Raw genomic sequence first — 19,418 nt, forward strand, 5'->3', positions numbered from 1 at the left:
AGAGGAGCAAAAGACTAGTTTTATAGCAGAAACATTAGTCCATTGCAGCGCAACACACCCTAACCCTCCACATAGAGCAACAGATACTTGCACATTTAACACATAAAACAGATTGTGGCCATTTCCCACATAAACTAAAATGTTAGACTGGAGAATTCAGCTTGAACACTTTTCTAAAGTTTTTCCCCTTCATAGACATGGAAGCTTGTAGATGTAGTAGAATTGTGACAGCAAATTAATTAAACACAAAGTTGCAAGTACATGTAGGTGTATTATTAGCTCATATAAATGCAACGTTCTTCTTTTGCCAAAAAGTTATCAGATGTAGAAACACATTCGGGAGTCTGTGCAAGCTGGCAGCTGAATGGTAAGTTTAAGATTTTCTGTATGTATATCTGACTCTGAAAGAGTAAATACCTCTGACTGAAATGAACCTCACTGCTTGTCCCTGGAGGAAATTGTTTTATCTTGATGAATCCAGTGAATTTGGTCTGTCGGTGGACCAAATAAAATTTGTTTTAAGCCTTTGTATTATGACACTGCTGGCCTAATGATGGCTGATTTAAGTTTGCTCACTGTAATATCAAAATGATCACACAATATTGAATAATATACACAATATTGAACTGGGAGCAACGGGCAGATTATCAAGGATGTATCCAGCTTTTATCTATTGACGCTTGGATTGGCTGCAGCACCCTTCAACCCTAAGTTAAGAAATGGGATTGATGGTAGAAAAGGAGCTTCGCAGTCAGCTGAGGAGCTTTTCAACTGCCCCATAGAAGGCTATATGGAAGAAAACAATGTAACCAAGTGGGAATATCAAACTTCGGGTCCTCACCAACTCAAAAAGTGTGGACTGCATTAACTGAGCTTAAATCTCAGCACTGGCTGCCTGTGTGTCAAAGAGTTGACCCCTCAAACCTCCATGTGTGTATGTATGAATGTATGCATGTTGTGCATTTTTGTGTGTATGTATTTTACTAATTTTTCACAAAAACTGCTCTCCAAAATGGCATGCAATTTTCACGGAGGTTTTATCATCATTCAAGGACCAATTGATTAGATTTTGGGATGTTAATGGATAAGCATTTTTGAATAAATCCCCTCAAAACACCTAAATATTCCCCATACAAAGTGGATGAGAGGGTTTGTGGAGGAGATCGAAGGAGAGCAGCGTCTGTTGCCATGGAGACGCTTCCTTCTCAATCTCACACAGTGATGTTGCTACCTGATCTACCGAGTTAGGGTCAATATGAGCTAACAGCCATCATGCTATCTATGTTAACTCTGTTCCACAAACAAATGTGGCGTTGGCGAAGGGATGCTCTCTACTGAGTACCTGCTTTAGTCTTTATTAATAAAGTTTTTACTTCAGTTATTCTCCTTTTCATGCCTTTCTTAATCACCGTGTTTGAATATATTTTCTTGATTTCATTGTAAAGCTCTGTGAATTGCATTGTCTGAATAGTGTTAACAAACAAACACACCACATTGAAATGATTACAAAACAAACAGGCAAAACAGGCAAAACAAACTTCAGAAATCCAAATATTGACACATTTCATCAGCAATCTTCCTTTTATAACCCCCGGTACCCCCCATGAGCGGCTCCGCCCCTCGTGACCCCTGTGACGCGACACGTCACCGTCTCGCGCAGGACGCGGACCGGAAGTATTCCGATCAGCTGTTGTGTGCGGTCCCTAGACACGACTCCTCTGTCAGAGAACAGCTCCTCTGTCAACATGTTGAAGGCGGTTATTTTAATCGGAGGTCCGCAGAAAGGTGAGAATAAATGTCGTCTCTGTGGCGTTGTCCAGGTCCGCTGCGTGGAGTTTGTGCAGAGCTAGCCGGCTAATGCTAACAGGTAGTTTATCACTGACGTGGCATAAGCAACACAACCACAAACAACAGCAAGGCAGAACGTGCTGCTTTAATATTGCTTTAAACTAACAAATAAGCCGATATAACATTAGCAAAAGCACTCGTAGTGTCATTTCATATTTACAACATTTAGACACGTTAAGCATTGAGATGCATTCAGTTGTGGTTAAAAAAAGTGCAACCCAATTAAATTATTGGCTTATTTGTTGCCTTCTCGTGGATGTGAGGCGGAATATGACATCAAATAATTTTTGTGTGTAAATGATGTAAATATGTAAATATAAAAACATGCTATGTACAAGTGAGGGACCAATTCTTGTTTTAATGTCTCTTATGTACTTGCTGGGTGCCATTGAGCCACACCTGTCTCATGAGTGACATCTTTATATTATACGAGAGAAAACTTCATTGATCTCTTTCAGATGGAAACTTAAAATTCCAACGGAAATATGAAAATAAACTGACAAGAGCGGCACATAGTTAAAAAGAGGAAAAAAGTACTGCAGAGGTAGTGGAGGCAGTTGTGTGCCACAACACCAGAGTAAATATGAACTTTGAACATTTCCATGGACAAATAATACAATCATTCTTGTAAATATAGTAATTAATGGATTTTAAGATGTTAAGCTTAACAGATTTCAAAAACAGATTTATTAAGGGGGGATATTAGTTTAGCTCCACGTGTAACTTTCATGTTTCTTGGCATTTTTGAAAAATAGCAATGTTGCTTCAGAGCACAGATCCCAAATATTTCCCTCCTGTGGCCCCTTAAAAAGAGTGTGTAAAGCTGGACCCGGACCAGAGCTTATCCTTAGAGATTCACAACATACAGTAACTGCCCTCCTCTAACTAACCAATAATTTGCTTTTAGCAGCTGACAGAGCAGAGGCTGGTAATTTAATACTTTTAAACTATGGGAGACCATAATTGTCCATCTTAGAGTGAACACTTGCAATTACCTTAAGGCACTATAATCAGCTGCAAGCCACATTACCTGTGACCTACCACATTGGTTTTTGTAGGTGCCATTGTTTTCTGTGTATACGCTTCCACTCAGATATGTCTCACAATGTTCCTTTTTCTTTATGCATATATTTTTGTTTTTGTTTTTTTGGTTCATCTGACCACACTAAATTCTTCTAAAACCACAGCTTTTCACCTAATACCTAACCCACAGCTAGACACCTCAGATGATCACCATCATACAATCAGAAACATCCAGTCTTTGTCTTTTTCCTTCGAATAAGATTAAGTCAAATAACTTGTTTTATATACAAATCTGTAAACTATTTCCTCATGTATTCCACTTGTTCAGACTGACATTGTGTTGATTTCTGGTTCCATCCATAAATAACCCCTCCTGCCTCCCACTAGTTCAAATTGCATCCTCTCAGCTGCTCTCTGTTTTTATAACAGACATCCCATCAATCAAGGCTTGGCTGCCTTCCACCAGCTGCCTGTTTCCTTTCAGAATAGATGTTTTTAATCATTATTTACATCTATGGTATGCATATGCCTAGCCTTGTCCAATAGTGTGGGATTGTTGACCTAACATCAGAATGTTTAAACACTAACATCTTCCGGATGTTTCTGATTGTTCCAAAGCTTGATTGTTTATAGAATTTGATATTTTGCTCGGCTGTTGAGTTTTCTGATCTAGTGCAGCTTTCTCTGTTGAAGTGAACAGTTAATAATATTGGGATTCAAAACCTCAGACTCCAGAAATATCTAAAGAGCTCTCAAAGTCCTTCAAGAGTAAATTGTATTCCTAAGAGGAAGCAGCTTTTATTCTGAAGAGGAAGCAGCTTTGGTGTCCCAAAAAGACTTTAGAGGCAAGCCACAGAATTCTATAGTACAAATAAGCAGACATTCAGCCTTCTGTTCATGACAGACAAATTTGAGATGAGAATTTGTTAGCCACAGTGACAGGAGAAATGTTTGTTATAAATTGAAGACCACTCGCAACGAGGTACTTCAAGCTACTGTGCACTGTGCAGCTTGCATATCAAAGAAAAGCTTCAAGATAATACGAGGCCATCTGTCCAAAAGTTAGAGATGAACTAACCTGAATTGGACATTTTTCTAAAGATCAATTATGCTAACGACATTGAAAAATCCATTAATGCTTGACTAAGAAAGCAGAAATTGAGGCTTATGAAAGGGCCTACAATGCAGGAAAAACAGCTTGTTTTTAAATCTCAATAATGTCTGCGGAAGGTGTTGAAAATGGGAAATATATGTACAGAAACGCCTTCAAACGTCTTACAGTGAATGACACTTTTAATTAAAAAATAAGCTAAACAATTGGTTGATGGCAAAAACTGAACGTGTATCCACAAGAAATGATTATTTTAAATGGAGCAGTTCTAACTTTAAGCACGAGAAAGTCTGTCCTTTTCCACATTAGTTTATTTTCGTGTACGAGGACTGAATCAATACCTCGTCTTCCAAAACAAATTGGATATCTGCTTCAAGAAATCTCTGAGCTCAAGCCAAATATTTCCAGAGGGGATGTGTCTTGTAACTGTAAATGTCATGTCATCATTATTAATAGTGAAGCATCAGTGTTCTACCGGCAGCCTGTCACTGTTGGAACTGTTTTATAGGAGAAGACAGCAGAAGGTCCTCACATGATTAATGGCACAGGAAATTTCCAAAAAGTTCTGATCAACAGTGTTTCACTTTATTACTTTTCCCTATTTTTTTATAGTCAAATGGGACAATGTGATAAATGAAATGGGGGGGGGGGGGGGTAACTTTGGGGAGCTGGTAGGAACTTGTGAACATGATTTCTGTCGGATGTTAGAAAACAGTTAACGAGTTTAATTTTAACCAATGTCATAGATCAAAAGCCTTTTCTATTCTGTTGTGTGTTTAATTCTTGTCAACAAAGCAACTAAAGAAAAGTGTTGTCTGATGAATCAGATTAGATGTAGGAACACTTAATACTATCGTGCTTCTGCTGTGTCGCACTGCGTTCCTCATTGTAATTTAAACCACATTGATCCAGTTGATCCAGATTGAATCAGAACCAGTAGTATCTACACACCAAACACAATGGTCTTTGTTCCTCTGATCAGATGCCCAAAGTTCCTCTGCTTTGTACCAGGTTGGGCAATGAACGACACCAGTGGTTCGACCTCTTCTCTTCCCCACTAATCACCTGCATTACTTTCCAGGCACCAGATTCAGGCCGCTGTCTTTTGAAGTACCAAAACCTCTGTTTCCAGTAGCTGGGGTTCCCATGCTCCAGCACCACATTGAAGCATGTGCCAAGGTGAGCATCTGTGTGCTCAGTCATTGTATACAGTGTGATTGGTGTGCAAGAAATGGCAAGGAGTGGCTACACGTGTGTCACAATATAATGTTCCGAAAAGATTCAGAACATTATGGGACAGTCGTAGTATTTTTTTGAGATCGATTCTCAAAGTCACAGGGAACCACTGCAAAGACCTGAGAACTCCACTGATCTTCTTTTTCTTTTTTGGATGACTAGGTAAAAAATGGCATGACAGTATTCGGTCGTGCAGTAGTTACCCCAGTTAACAGGAAAATGTATTTTACAATTTTCATGTTTGTGAGATCGCCACCTGTAAATAATTTGATTACGATTGAATATCATTTACTCATACAGACTGTGGTGAAAGCGAGATGACTTCGTTATTGTCCTAATATGACTGGTCAGCCTCAGGCCAGAGTTCATATCCACACTGGTTTGTGGCTTTATGACCTCAGCATTGACCTTTAATTTTTCCTCCTTGGTTCCACTTAAGTGTTCATCTTTGTGAGGCAAAGTTCTAGCACATCATAAAGTTGACCAGTTCAATACACTGACCCAAATGGTACTGCACTGTTGTGCCCTGGTGAAATAGTGATGTGAACCTGTGTGTGTCATCTGGATAGTTATAATAATACATATTGTTGTTCAGTACAATCGGAGGCAAAGGAAGTGTGTGGATGTGAAACACAAGTGGACCGAGGATGGAGCCCGGGGGAACCCTTGCATCTCATTTTGTTCAGCTCAGACTTGACACAAAGGAGTCCTGACCTTTTAGTGTTAATCATATTTAAATCTATTTAGTTTGCATTATTTTAATAACTGGATGCTACAATGGTACAACTGCTCTCAGTAGATGTCCTGTAATAGTTTATTTTGCAGTTATTGATTTTAAAACTTTGTTTCTAAAGGTGCCGAACATGAAAGAAATTCTGCTCATCGGCTTCTATCAGCCAAATGAAGAACTCGCCAGATTTCTCTTGAATGCTCAGCAGGAGTTCAAAATTTCCATCAGGTAAACTACAGCAACCATGTCAACTTCACTTAACAAGAGCAGTTCAGTTACACTTCTATTGTTATTCTATTGTTCCAGTTTTCGTTACTCTGACTTGTATAGTCTGTAGGAGTTTTGAAAATGTACTCTCCAGGTTGGGTATACCACTCGGCAAAATACTTAATGTATTGATCCCTTCCACCTTTAAGTTCAGTTTCTTTTTCAGTGGCAGTAGAAGTGGCTTTCTGACTGAATGACCGCAGGGCTCCCGTTCTTCTTGACTCCTACACTGCAGGTATTTGCAGGAATACGCCGCCCTGGGCACTGGAGGGGGCATCTATCACTTCAGAGATCAGATTGTCTCGGGCAGTCCGGAGGCTTTCTTCGTACTGAATGCTGATGTCTGTTCAGCGTTTCCTCTCGCAGAGATGCTCAGCTTCCAGAAGGAACATGGGGAACCAAACAGCTTTGTTATCCTTGGGACGACGGTGAGGTTTCACTGTCACTGGCAGCTGGGACTGTCGGGAAGTAATGAATATGGTTAAAGTCAAACATCTAATATCAGTAACACTTCTTCTTTATGGTTTTTGTTTGGCTTCTTGGCTTTTGTTAAAAAGTTTGATCTAATACTAGTGATTTGTATTGTAGGCAAACAGAAAACAGTCAATGAATTATGGCTGTATTGTGCAAAACGAGGAAACAAATGAGGTATTTGCACACTTTCTTCTGATTTTCTCAGACATTCGCAAAGCCCTGTGGATATGTGAACTCATAACTCGTCCCGTTCGTCACGCAGGTCTTGCATTACGTGGAAAAGCCAAGCACCTTTGTGAGTGACATCATCAACTGTGGTATTTACCTCTTTAGTCCCGAGATCTTCCAGCACATCGGCGCCGTCTTTCAGAAGAATCAGCAGGACATGTTGCTGTGAGTTGTCGCCCTCCTTCAGCGTCCTGCGTGTCTGAATGCATGTGAACACCGTGTACTTCATCTCTTTGGTTCTCTTCATTGTCTTTTTCTCCTTCCCTTCTCCTCCATCACATGTTTTCTGTTACATCATACATCCACCAGGTACCCGTATGATGGGTAAGTTTGTACATTTAGGCTGCATGGTGTGATCATAGAGCACTTTGTGTGTGGTGTGATTTGTCGCGCTGTTCTCCTCTACCACCCCTCTGTGTTTTCGCTCAACGATCGCCTCCTCATTTTTCCTTTAAGTCTTTGTTGTTGCATCTTTTATGAGAGAGAACTTTTATGCATTGTCATTTTGGGAAAATGAGAAGCACTGACTTGTGTTTTCATTGCCGTTACAAAAATTAGCATACATAAATATATCAGCTGGAACAGACCACCTGAACCCCAATTCGTAAGAAAAAAAACGATTTACCTACTCAGGATACAAGCATTAGATATATTTCTTTGGACTCACGAATTTCACGTGTATTCCAGATGAAACATTGACTGGCACTCTGCTTCACGTTCTCTGTGTCGTGGATATTCTGAGGTTCATTTGAGGAATATGGGCTTGATGAAGACCTTAGATTTGGAAAGGATATATTCAATATGCACTTATCAGTCTCATTTTCAATGCAAGAAATTATTATAATTTCCAATAATTTCATCATATGTTACAAGATATTCCCCAGATGTTAAGTCATATTAGAAAGACTGGAAACGTGAAAAAAGTCCTCATAAAATGACAAAGGTCAAACAATTTCTTGTTGCTTGAATTTGGATGATTTCAGCCTGTGGTTACAAAACAGGAACATACTTCAACTTATGTGTAATTAGTCAAACACGTATCACATGCGACATACCTTTTTCGATTATTTAGGTGTCCCGAGGAAACTGTCCATATTTAATATAGTTACATATACACAGCTGGGAAGTAAAACAGGTGAGATTTTAACGGCACTGCCAGGTGGATTTTGTTGATGTTTACATACAATCACAGGCTGGTGTTTTTCTCTCTTAGCAGCTTTAATGATTTAAGTTAACCAGCAGCCAGCTGTAGATCCATATTTAATGAGATTGGCGGTCAACTCATCCAGAGAAACAAACAATCTCCCCAAATGTCAAAATCCTGAGATAAATCTCCCAGATTAAAAAGAAAGATTAATTGCTATTATTATCTGCAGTGTAATAAAATGCTGAGCTGGTATTGAGGTGTCATCTTTGCCGAGACATCGGTTCTGCTCTCCTGAGGGTAAAATACCTGCAGGCAACATTTGCAAGTGCTTTGTTCAGTGTGATTAAGACCAGATTGTATGCTCATGATTTGATGGTTGTCTGTTTCACCTGGAAAATTGTTAAATGAGGATTGGAAGCCAATTATTGCCAAGTTTAATATTTTATTGTCATCAGTGGAACTTCTAACGTCTTACATGCCACATTTGGTCACCATACCAGGACATGTGCCGATTAAAACATCGTGCATGTTGGCGCAAGTCTCTCACAGCAGCGCACACACATGATCAGTCCCTGGATATATTTATTTATTTTAAACTTGTTCATTTTTTTTGTCTCACCGTGGAGTCGCTGACCTCACAACGAACACACCAAGGACACAAAAAAAAAAGGTCAAAGCACACTGTGCATAATTTACCTGCTAACATCAATAGCACTTAAATCAAGCTGGGCACTGAATCAGCAAAATTGTTGAACACATCAGAGATACTTGATAGAAGGCTTTTACTGCAGAGTCTCTCAGGGACTACTTTGCCTCTAGCCACATCCCCTCCTTTTTGGTAAAACTTCGATTATGTGCGCAATCCTTTTAAAATATTCTTTTCATCAATATTTAACACCCTGTTTCATCTTGGGGCTCTCACAATACACTGTGCCAGAAACCCTGATTAATATGGAAGGCGTTGACTCTTCTACTTAAGATTAAGTTTGGATCACTACGAGGTAATCAGCTCTGGTTTGAGCCCAGCACTGACACCATCAAAGTTAGTGTTGGTGATGCATTTTAACTCGGTGCTCCCTTTCACTGTGGGGAATGATTAGTGGGCCAGTAAATTCATGTTTCTCTTCAGAGGTTTGAATGTAACAGAGCTTCTGGGTTGTCGTTTGTTGCACACATTAAACATTTGAGGGATTTCACAAAGCTTCAAAAAGAATTGAAAGGGTTGAAATGAAATCAGGAGGAGCTTTTCACATTTAAGAATGGGAACTTGTAATATTTATCCACAATCAAAATGGGGTTTTTTTGCAATCCAAGCAAAGGATAAACTTTCTAATAAAGGACTAAGTGGTTATATCTGGTGTAGGCCGCAAGATAAACATGTACTCAATATGTGTTATTGTAGATTGAACAGATCCTTACGGGTTTTAATTAATAATCCTTAATTATACACAACAACTACAGTGAGATCATGGATACAAGCAGCTCAAAAGAGTTTTCTCCGCAAGGCGGAAGGCCTCACTCTCCATGATACGGTGATGTTCTTCCCCATCGGGTAGAAACTCAAAGTGGAGCCACTACTCCTCGACATTGAGGTATTGCAGTATCTGATCAGGATGCAGCCGGGTTGCCTCCCGTTAGAGCTCCACCAGGCACGTCTGACAGGAAGGAAGCCCAGAATCCGCTGGAGAGATTATATCTTCTGGTCCAGTAGAGGCCTGTGGGATGTCTGGATGTCTTTCTTCTTCTTACATGCCACTGTGACTCCATGTAGATGACATTTAGGAAAACTCCGTGTCTTCTTTAAATAATGTCTTTAAGCCATTTCAAGTGACATCCAATAAATAGTTTATGTTTTCAGCTCATATTTTAAAGGGCTGTGTGAGATTGAGGATTTAATTTCTACCTCCTAACATACCATCACTGTGCTCAATATTTTTTAATGTATTAAATGAGGTTTGTAACTCTGAGCCACACGCTAATGATCTGTTTCTTGCAGAGAGGAGCCAACTAACGGCTGGCACCGAGCGGAGGCCATCAGGCTGGAGCAGGACATTTTCACTGCTCTGGCAGGGCAGAGCAAACTCTACGTTTATAAAACCCTGCGCTTCTGGAGCCAGATTAAATCTGCTGGGTGAGCGAGGAGAGTCTGTCACACTGAGCAGGATTTTCAATTTGCCGTTGGAACATGAGCCACTGTGTATTTTTTGCAAAGATCAGATAGTCATGTACGATTACGCTGATTTTCAATTTGGTCATCACTACAATTCCGATACTTTCTTCAAAAGCACTCAGAGGAGGAACCTAAAAACAAGTGGTTATTCCAAAATAAATTTACAAATTGATGCTGAGGCATCAGTGTTTTTTATTCCTTTTTTGTTTTGACAAAAAAAAAAAAAAAAAGGTATTATTCCTGTTTTTGTCTCTAAAGCAGGAACAGAAAGAAATGCTTCTGCCAGTCCATGAAGAATAGGTCCTTTAAATCTTCCTGGAAAAAAACCAAATTAAAAATAATTGCGTACTGAGTCTATAGCATGTGTATGGATAAGACAAGATACTATTAGGATGATGCTGTTTGAGAGGAGCAGGTGATGTCAGCTATCTGTGTTAGGCTGAAGACAACATTATAACAGTGACAAACCAGGAAGGGTAGAATTTTGTTGTTGTTGAGCCTGCCCCAGTGTTTGTGCGGTTAACGGTCTTCATAAGGAAAATATACACATTTATTTTATCTGATGTGTTTTTATTGTTTCAGAAAATGATAACCTCTTGATAAAAAAAAAAACTAAATTTGTTCTGCAAAACATATTTCCAAATATGAGCAATGTAAAATGGGCTGATCTGCTTATCAGGATTATCTTGCATTTGGACAAATGCAGTAATAAACTGGGCTCTTATTTGAAAAGCGCTTTCCTTTGTCTTGTTATTATTCATATTTTCTTTTTTCTTTGACATTTTGATCAGGTCTGCAATTTATGCCAGCCGCTTGTACCTCGACCAGTATCACACAACTCATCCTGAAAGATTGGCCACAAATAAGGAGGGAGGGCCCAAAATAAGCGGTACAATTTATTAACTGTTCTTAGCTATATTTCGTCTTTGTATCGACACAGATAAGTCTGTTTACACTCATTTCTCTTTTGTCCAGGCAATGTCTATATTCATCCCACGGCCAATATTGATCCCACTGCGATGGTAAGCGTTTCTCCTCTTTGTTTTTTCACCAGCTGTTTGCAGACACGTGGAAAAAGGTCTTCAGCTTGGTGCTTATAGTCACTGAGGAAGCATTGTTTTTCTTTCTGTCTGTGCAGTTGGGCCCCAACGTCTCGATTGGCACTGGAGTGACGATTGGTGCTGGAGTCCGAGTTCGAGAGTCTATCATCCTCCATGGTGCCAATTTACAAGTGAGTCGTTCACAAAAAACTGTTGTGGTGGTTTCAACATGTGAATGAGCTCGAAAGGCTTTATTAGCTGCTCCACTGTGCGGCAAGGATTTCTTCAACTCGTCTGACTTCACGATGCCAGAAGACGCAACTGTGAACACAAGAATAAAAATGTTGTCTTGTATGTTGGAAGGAAATCCTTGAAATAAATAACAGAATCATACTGCTGTTCCCGTAGCAGTGAAAAAGCTCAGTGTGGGAGTCGACGGGGGAATGTAGATGTAGTCCAGTGTTATGATTCCCTGGGCGTCTATAAACAATCCTATGGGTAAAATTTGAATAGAATTTCTTTATATTGCACCAAATACAACACAGTCATCTCAAGAGAAACCACCCCTGGGTGGAGCGTTATGTTCAATCATTGTATAGATGCATTTTTATTCCTTGTCAGGAGCTATACGTTGTTGCTGCAGTTACACAGAAGCGTAGCGAGACAGTTGTAAGATTTTCTGATATAATTGGTTATTCACACTGCATTTGGTCTTGCAATACACCACTTTTAAACCTCTCTGTAGATGATCATATGTAAGCAGTTATTCAAGTTTTATGTTTTAAATTGTGTCACAAAGTAGACGATCTTTCACCGAGATTCATTGATTAATTTGCCAGTTCATGCGTCGGATCCTGACTAAAGCTAAGATAAATCCCAAAGAAGAGAACTCACTGAAAAAAGCATTTTAAACTAGTGTGGGCAGACTTATCTGCAATGTTCTCTTCATTGTGAAGCTTGCAGACCTCTGGTCTAATGGTAAAGTTGATTTTCCTCACAGTTTAAAAACATGTTTGGAGTTAAAACTGGACCTCACCTTAAAAGAGTTGAAGGTGAATCTATCAGCCCGATTGCAGTCAGTGACATCTTTACATTTTATTAGTAACATTATCCACACCTCAGCAAGGACCCCTCCAAAATTTATCTTCCCTCTCATCTGTCACACTAGAAATATTGTTGCCTGCGCCTCTCACAAAGATGTCATTTTTAACGATTTGCAGGCCGCCATAATTTAATCCCGTGTCTCCAGTGATGACTGGGTGCCTGTTTAAAATGAATTTATGCTGCGGGTGACTTATTAGTTTTCATTGCGCATTTTGCCTACAAGGACAGTTTGTTAGTTTAGCTGCATGTCCAAATAAAACTCCTTGGGCGACGCTCGATTTTTTTGTTCTTGTAGAAACAAAATCTCTGATGTTCATGCTGTAATCCTCTGTTGCAAATTGTTTGGCGGTTTTTGTCTTCTGTGCAGGATCACTGCTGTGTGCTGAACAGCATCGTGGGATGGGACAGTACCATCGGCAAGTGGGCGAGAGTAGAAGGAACCCCGAGTGACCCAAATCCAAATGATCCTTTTGCAAAGATTGACAGCGAGACGCTGTTCAGAGAAGGAAAGCTCACACCCTCCATCACTATTCTGGGTAAGCTCGCCATCACTTAAAGTGCTACAGCTCACAGCCGGTCGCTCTGATTTCTGAATTTTGAGATCGGGTCCTACTTTTCGGTCTTACCTTTCCAAGTAAAATGAAACTACATAGAAATGGAGTGAAAATATTAGTCAGATAAATGGAATAAGGGAAAAAGACAACTTTTTATTGTTTGTAAAAGAAGTGCTCCAAAATTATTTTTCATTTTTTATTCATTAGTTTACATTTGTGAAGTTGAATTCTTCAAGCAAAATAGACTGAGTGAGGACAAACTGTTGTCTTTATCATTTTAAACATATCAACCAAATCTAGTGTCATCCACAGGAGAAATGCATGTTTGGATGCTTCCGTTGTAGGTGTCATCTACACATGGCAGTAAAACAACATCTTTGTGAAACAGCGTTCCGACAAAATCAACCCTGAACCCTGACTGAAGCGTTCGCTTTTCTATTTTCTCGCACTGAATAGCTACCATATTTAATGTGCGACCTCATATTTGATTGGAACCAAGTCGAAAATCTCCCAAAACGAACAAAAGTGAAATAAATAAATCCTATCCAGTGTGTCAAGAGCGAAAAATGAGAGTTGAGAGACTCCAATGTCATCTCCTCGTCCTTTCCACTGCGCTGCACAGACTTAATGCCGTCCTGCTTTCTCTCCTCAGGTTGTAACGTGACCATCCCCTCTGAAGTGATTATTCTGAACTCCATCGTCCTCCCACACAAAGACCTGAACCGCAGCTTCAAAAACCAAATTATTCTCTAGTTAATCTTCTGTCCACTCACTGTCCCCCGTGAAGGATTTTTCCTGCACTGCCTCCGAGTTACTGTATATATGGTGTCAAAAAGGACTATATGGAGTGTTCATTAAATAGTTTTGAAAGATAGATTTTTATATGTTTGTCCTCAAGCCTTTATGCAACATTGGGTGTCAGCGGCATTAGAGGGAAGCTAATCATGCATGTTGATTCACCTTCACAAGTGCGTTCATGCCAGAGGTTTTTATTGGTTTTTGTATCAATTTTGCTCAACTGTAAAATTACTACAGACAATACTCTAATATTTGTAGTTGGATATAATATATGAAATTATGTTTATAGACTGTTGTTGTGTGAAGGTCATTCTTGACAGCCTGACTTTGTATGGTTACTGAGCAAAGAAAATCACTGGCTGCTAACTGTGTGTAATCTTTCGAGGTGATTATTTGTGTGGAGCTCTGATTAAAACCTTTTTGCAGCATCGTCTTAAAAAAATTGACTGCCACCAAAATAAATGATCAAGCCTGAGATTTACACTGCAATCAAGTAATGCTGCTTTTCAATATGTGAACGTGGCAGGTGGCCCCCACTCGGCTCAAGCGCTGTGGAGGCGACACGACATGCTCAAATTGTGCATTTGCAATCACTGTTCCAATTTACGTGTACAGCACATTAACATTTACTTATTAAGCCCTCGAGCCCTTGTGATCACGTCAGTACTTTTGTTCCAATTATTGCGGCGAGGGTGCGCACCACCGAATTATGTTAAATGGTCATTCTGGAAATGCAGCATAATGTATTTCAATCAAGGCTTCTCTTCACAATGTACTTTAAAAAAAAAAAAAAAAAAAAAGTTTATTTAGGAGTTTACACTGAGCTGCACTTTTCAGTGATGATTTGGACGCCTCACAGCTTCAAACAGCTCCCGTCTACAGGCCCTCATTAGTGTTTTCATCCTCTTGGTGGGATCTTCATCAACTGGGCTAAAACCTCACTTCTCCTCACATGAAAGGCAATCCCAACGTTCATTAAATCAAGTCAGCTTTCCACCCCCGTCACAGTAAAACTCTCAATGTATTCATGCAGAGGACTGCTCACAGCAGGGGTAGAGCTTGTAATTCTAAATTCTTGTACTGCTTCTTGAAAACGTACTGGTAATAACAAGTTGACAACAACGGATTCATCTTTTTCTTTAGTTTTTCCACCTCTTGTGCCCCTTAAAGAAACTGGAAATATTTATTGGGTGTTTCTGTCTGGGCAGGTCAGCAGAGGAGGCTGAAAGGTGTTAAAGTTTGCTCAAACCTGCAGCGGACAGACTGACAGCAGAGATGACAAGTGACAAAAGCAGGATTAGCCGCCAGTGCACTTTTCCAGTAATACCCCAGGCTTGCATTTTGTTTTGATTGTCTTTATTAATAGATTGCCTCCCCCTTGAACTGCAACCTTATCGTGGTGGGGGAGTTTGAGCACCCGAATCACCCTCGGAGCTATGTTGTCGGGGGGCTTGCCCCCCCAGTAGGGTCTCCCAAGGCAAACACGTCCGAGGCGACGGGTCAGACTAAAAGCAGTTCACAAAACCCCCATGGATACACGCAAGAGGAGCAAGGTGACGTCGCCCGGTTTGGCGCAGCCGGGGCCACACCCTGGAGCCAGGCCCGGGGTGGAGGCTCGCACGCGAGCGCCTGGTGGCCGCGTTCTTGCCCGCGGGACTCGGCCGGGCTCAGCCCGAAGGGACGACGCGGGCCCCTCTTCCTCATCCTCCTGTGGACCCACCACCCACAGAGGCTGCCGTAGGGGTCGGGTGCAGTGTGGATTGGGTGGCAGTCGACGGCAGGGGCCTCGACGACCCGACCCCCGGACACGGACTCTGGCTTTTGGGACATGGAATGTGACCTCGCTGGGGGGGAAGGAGCCCGAGCTTGTGAGGGAGGTTGAGAGATACCGGCTAGATATAGTCGGGCTCACCTCCACTCACAGCTTGGACTCTGGAACCCAGCTCCTCGACAGGGGCTGGATACTCCACCTCTCTGGAGTTGCCCGCGGTGTAAGGCGGCGGGCTGGAGTGGGCTTGCTTATTGCCCCACAGCTCAGCCGCCATGTGTTGGAGTTCACCCCGGTGAACGAGAGGGTTGCGTCACTACGCCTACAAGTAGGGGACAGGTCTCTGACTGTTGTCTCGGCCTATGCACCGAACAGCAGCTCAGAGTACCCAACCTTCTTGGAGTCCCTGGGAGGGGTGCTGGATAGTGCCCCAACTGGGGACTCCATTGTTCTCCTGGGGGACTTCAACGCCCACGTGGGCAATGACAGCGAGACTTGGAAGGGGGTGATTGGGAGGAACGGCCTCCCCGATCTGAACCCGAGCGGTGTTCTGTTATTGGACTTCTGTGCCAGTCACAGCTTGTCCATAACGAACACCATGTTCGAGCACAGGGGTGTCCATAAGTGCACATGGCACCAGGACACCCTAGGCCGGAGGTCAATGATAGACTTTGTGGTCGTGTCATCTGATCTCTGGCCGCGTGTCTTGGACACTCGGGTAAAGAGAGGGGCAGAGCTGTCAACTGATCACCACCTGGTGGTGAGTTGGATGCGCTGGACTGGGAGGAGGCCGGATAGACTCGGCAGGCCCAAACGTGTTGTGAGGGTCTGCTGGGAACATCTGGCTGAGCCCTCCGTCCGCGCAGCCTTCAACTCCCACCTCCGGGAGAGCTTCTCACAGATCCCGAGGGAGTTGGAGACATTGAGTCCGAGTGGACCATGTTCTCCACTTCCATTGTCGAAGCTGCTGCTCGGAGCTGTGGCCGCAGGGTCTCTGGCGCCTGTCGTGGCGGCAATCCCCGAACCCGGTGGTGGACACCGGAAGTAAGGGATGCCGTCAAGCTGAAGAAGGAGTCCTACCGGGCACTGTTAGCTCATAGGACTCCCGAGGCAATCGACAGGTACCGGCAGGCCAAGCGAGCCGCAGCCCGGGCTGTGGTGGAGGCAAAAACTCGGGTCTGGGAGGAGTTCGGAGAGGCCATGAGGAGGACTTTCGGTCGGCCTCGAGGAAATTCTGGCAAACCGTCCGGCGCCTCAGGCGGGGGAAGCAGTTCTCCACCAACACTGTTTACAGTGGAAGTGGGGAGCTGTTGACCTCAACTGGGGACATTGTTGGGCGGTGGAAGGAATACTTCGAGGACCTCCTCAATCCCACCACCATGTCTTCCATTGAGGAAGCAGAGACTGGGTTCTCAGAGGTGGACTCGTCCATCTCCCAAGCTGAAGTCACCGAGGTTGTTGTGAAGCTCCTCGGTGGCAAGGCACCGGGAGTGGATGAGATTCGCCCAGAGTTCCTTAAGTCTCTGGATGTGCAGGGACTGTCGTGGCTGACTCATCTCTGCAACATCGCGTGGCGGGCGGGGACAGTACCTCTGGACTGGCAGACCGGGGTGGTGGTCCCTCTCTTTAAGAAGGGGGATCGGAGGGTGTGTTCCAACTACAGAGGGATCACACTCCTCAGCCTCCCCGGGAAAGTCTATTCCAGGGTACTGGAGAGGAGGGTCCGGCCGTTAGTCGAACCTCGGATCCAAGAGGAACAATGCGGTTTTCGTCCTGGTCGTGGAACACTGGACCAGCTCTATACCCTCCACCAGGTGCTTGAGGGTTCGTGGGAGTTCGCCCAACCAGTCCACATGTGTTTTGTGGATCTGGAGAAGGCGTTCGACCGCGTCCCCCGAGATGTCCTGTGGGGGGTGCTCCGGGAGTACGGAATCCGGGGTCCCTTGTTGAGGGCTGTTCGGTCCTTGTATTCCCGGAGCAGGAGTCTGGTTCGCATTGCCGGCAGTAAGTCGGACCTGTTCCCTGTGCACGTTGGCCTCCGGCAGGGGTGTCCTTTGTCACCGGTTCTGTTCATCATATATATGGACAGAATTTCTAGGCACAGCCGGGGGCCGGAGGGGGTCCGGCTTGGGGACCACAGAATCTCATCTCTGCTATTTGCGGATGATGTGGTTCTGTTGGCCCCATCAAGCCTGGATCTCCAGCGTGCACTGACACGGTTCGCAGCCGAGTGTGAAGCAGCTGGGATGAGGATCAGCACCTCTAAATCCGAGGCCATGGTTCTCGACCGGAAAAAGGTGGCTTGCCCCCTCCAGGTCGGTGGAGTGCCCTTGTCCCAAGTGGAGGAGTTTAAGTATCTTGGGGTCTTGTTCACGAGTGGGGGAAAGATGGAGCGTGAGATCGACAGGCGGATCGGTGCAGCGTCTGCAGTTATGCGGACGTTGTATCGGTCCGTCGTGGTGAAGAAGGAGCTGAGCCAAAAAGCGAAGCTCTCGATTTACCGGTCGATCTTCGTTCCTACCCTCACCTATGGTCATGAACTATGGGTCATGGCCGAAAGAACGAGATCCCGGATACAAGCGGCTGAAATGAGCTTCCTCCGTAGGGTGGCTGGGCGTACCCTTAGAGATAGGGTGAGGAGCTCAGTCACCAGGGAGGAGCTCGGAGTAGAGCCGCTGCTCCTCCACATCGAGAGGAGCCAGCTGAGGTGGCTCGGGCATCTATTTCGGATGCCCCCCGGACGCCTCCCGAGGGAGGTGTTTCGGGCATGTCCCTCCGGTAGGAGGCCTCGGGGCAGACCCAGGACACGCTGGAGGGACTATGTCTCTCGGCTGGCCTGGGAACGCCTTGGGGTGCCACCGGAGGAGCTGGAGGAAGTGTCTGGGGCGAGGGAAGTCTGGGCAACTCTGCTCAGACTGCTGCCTCCGCGACCCGGCCCCGGATAAAGCGGTAGCCAATGGATGGATGGATGGATGTCTTTATTGCCTCTCTGAGAAAAGCCTGCGTTTCCACAGGAAAAACATGCAAGCTCTACACAAAGACATCCAGCGGGACTGAAACCAGGGAGATATATATATATATATATAAATAAAACAGAGTTTTTGAGTCAGGAGAAAAAATCGGAAAAAAAATCACACCATTTTTCATGTCTTTGTATTTTTATTTATTATATATCCAGACACAACATGCTCCATTCTGGTTACCGAGCTTCTTCGCGGGAATCGACCTTTTAGGGGACGACGGCATGTCAAACTGAGACGCAATTGATTCTGAAACGCTGAGCTTCACCATCACAACAAAATGCAAAAACAAAAGATGCAAAACCAAAGCGCTCAGGTGGATGTCTCCAGCAGAAAACGCAGTCAGAGATCTGTCGCCTCGGTCTCACACATTCAGGTTGCTCACATACGGTACTTATGAGGATATAATTGAGAACAAGACACAACGTGACACCACGCAGCAGCGCCTACACTGCTGACACAAACCAGGAAAAGCTGTCGTACTGAAATCTTTCTACGGTGGCTTTTCACACAACAAGCAACTGTTGGATTGGAATTGAAAGAAGCTTTATTTATAGACCATCTTTCATGACTGAATAAAGCTGTGTTTCACATGAATGAATTATACATAAATACGTACATACATGCACACTTCTACATCAAAATGGGATAAATACCCATTAGTGTGTGGGGTGGTTTGCACTTGTCTCAGTGAGATTGTAGCCGGTTCGAGTCCCGTGTAAGCTTGCGGTGCAATTATAAACTGGAAAGTAAGGGAACACTGAAGGGAGGGGTCGGAGACACTCACAAAGTTACACATTGAATTTTCTCACAAACAACAGATGGTTCACCTTGATATTTTGAATGTTCCATCTCAACCACGGCCTTTTCACTTCATCTTTGTACAGAAGAAATCTCATT

General features: G+C 43.4%; 1 protein-coding gene across 2 annotated transcripts; it reads left to right on the forward strand.

The window, feature by feature from the left end:
* Nucleotides 1-1,658: 1,658 nt before the first annotated feature.
* gmppaa (GDP-mannose pyrophosphorylase Aa) lies at nucleotides 1,659-14,196 on the forward strand. 2 transcript variants are annotated; one of them, XM_080498413.1, is made up of 13 exons: nucleotides 1,659-1,785; nucleotides 5,064-5,161; nucleotides 6,073-6,176; nucleotides 6,451-6,643; nucleotides 6,804-6,863; nucleotides 6,952-7,082; nucleotides 7,227-7,241; nucleotides 10,061-10,195; nucleotides 11,026-11,123; nucleotides 11,210-11,256; nucleotides 11,373-11,465; nucleotides 12,746-12,914; nucleotides 13,585-14,196. In XM_080498413.1, the coding sequence occupies exons 1-13, from the start codon at nucleotides 1,746-1,748 to the stop codon at nucleotides 13,683-13,685; spliced, it is 1,284 nt and encodes a 427-aa protein (XP_080354539.1). In that variant the 5' UTR covers nucleotides 1,659-1,745; the 3' UTR covers nucleotides 13,686-14,196. The 2 variants fall into 2 exon arrangements, with proteins under 2 accessions (XP_080354539.1, XP_080354540.1); XM_080498414.1 differs by lacking the exon at nucleotides 7,227-7,241.
* Nucleotides 14,197-19,418: the final 5,222 nt, after the last annotated feature.

This window comes from Blennius ocellaris (genome assembly GCF_963422515.1).
Source record: "Blennius ocellaris genome assembly, chromosome: 6".
Taxonomy (NCBI): domain Eukaryota; kingdom Metazoa; phylum Chordata; class Actinopteri; order Blenniiformes; family Blenniidae; genus Blennius; species Blennius ocellaris.

Bases quoted from the DNA above. Each gene is read 5' to 3' on its own strand.
- gmppaa (XM_080498413.1), top strand. From the start codon at position 1,746: ATGTTGAAGGCGGTTATTTTAATCGGAGGTCCGCAGAAAG. The intron at 10,196-11,025 runs GTGAGCGAGGAG...CATTTTGATCAG, and splicing joins AGCCAGATTAAATCTGCTGG to GTCTGCAATTTATGCCAGCC. The intron at 11,124-11,209 runs GTACAATTTATT...TCTTTTGTCCAG, and splicing joins GGGAGGGCCCAAAATAAGCG to GCAATGTCTATATTCATCCC.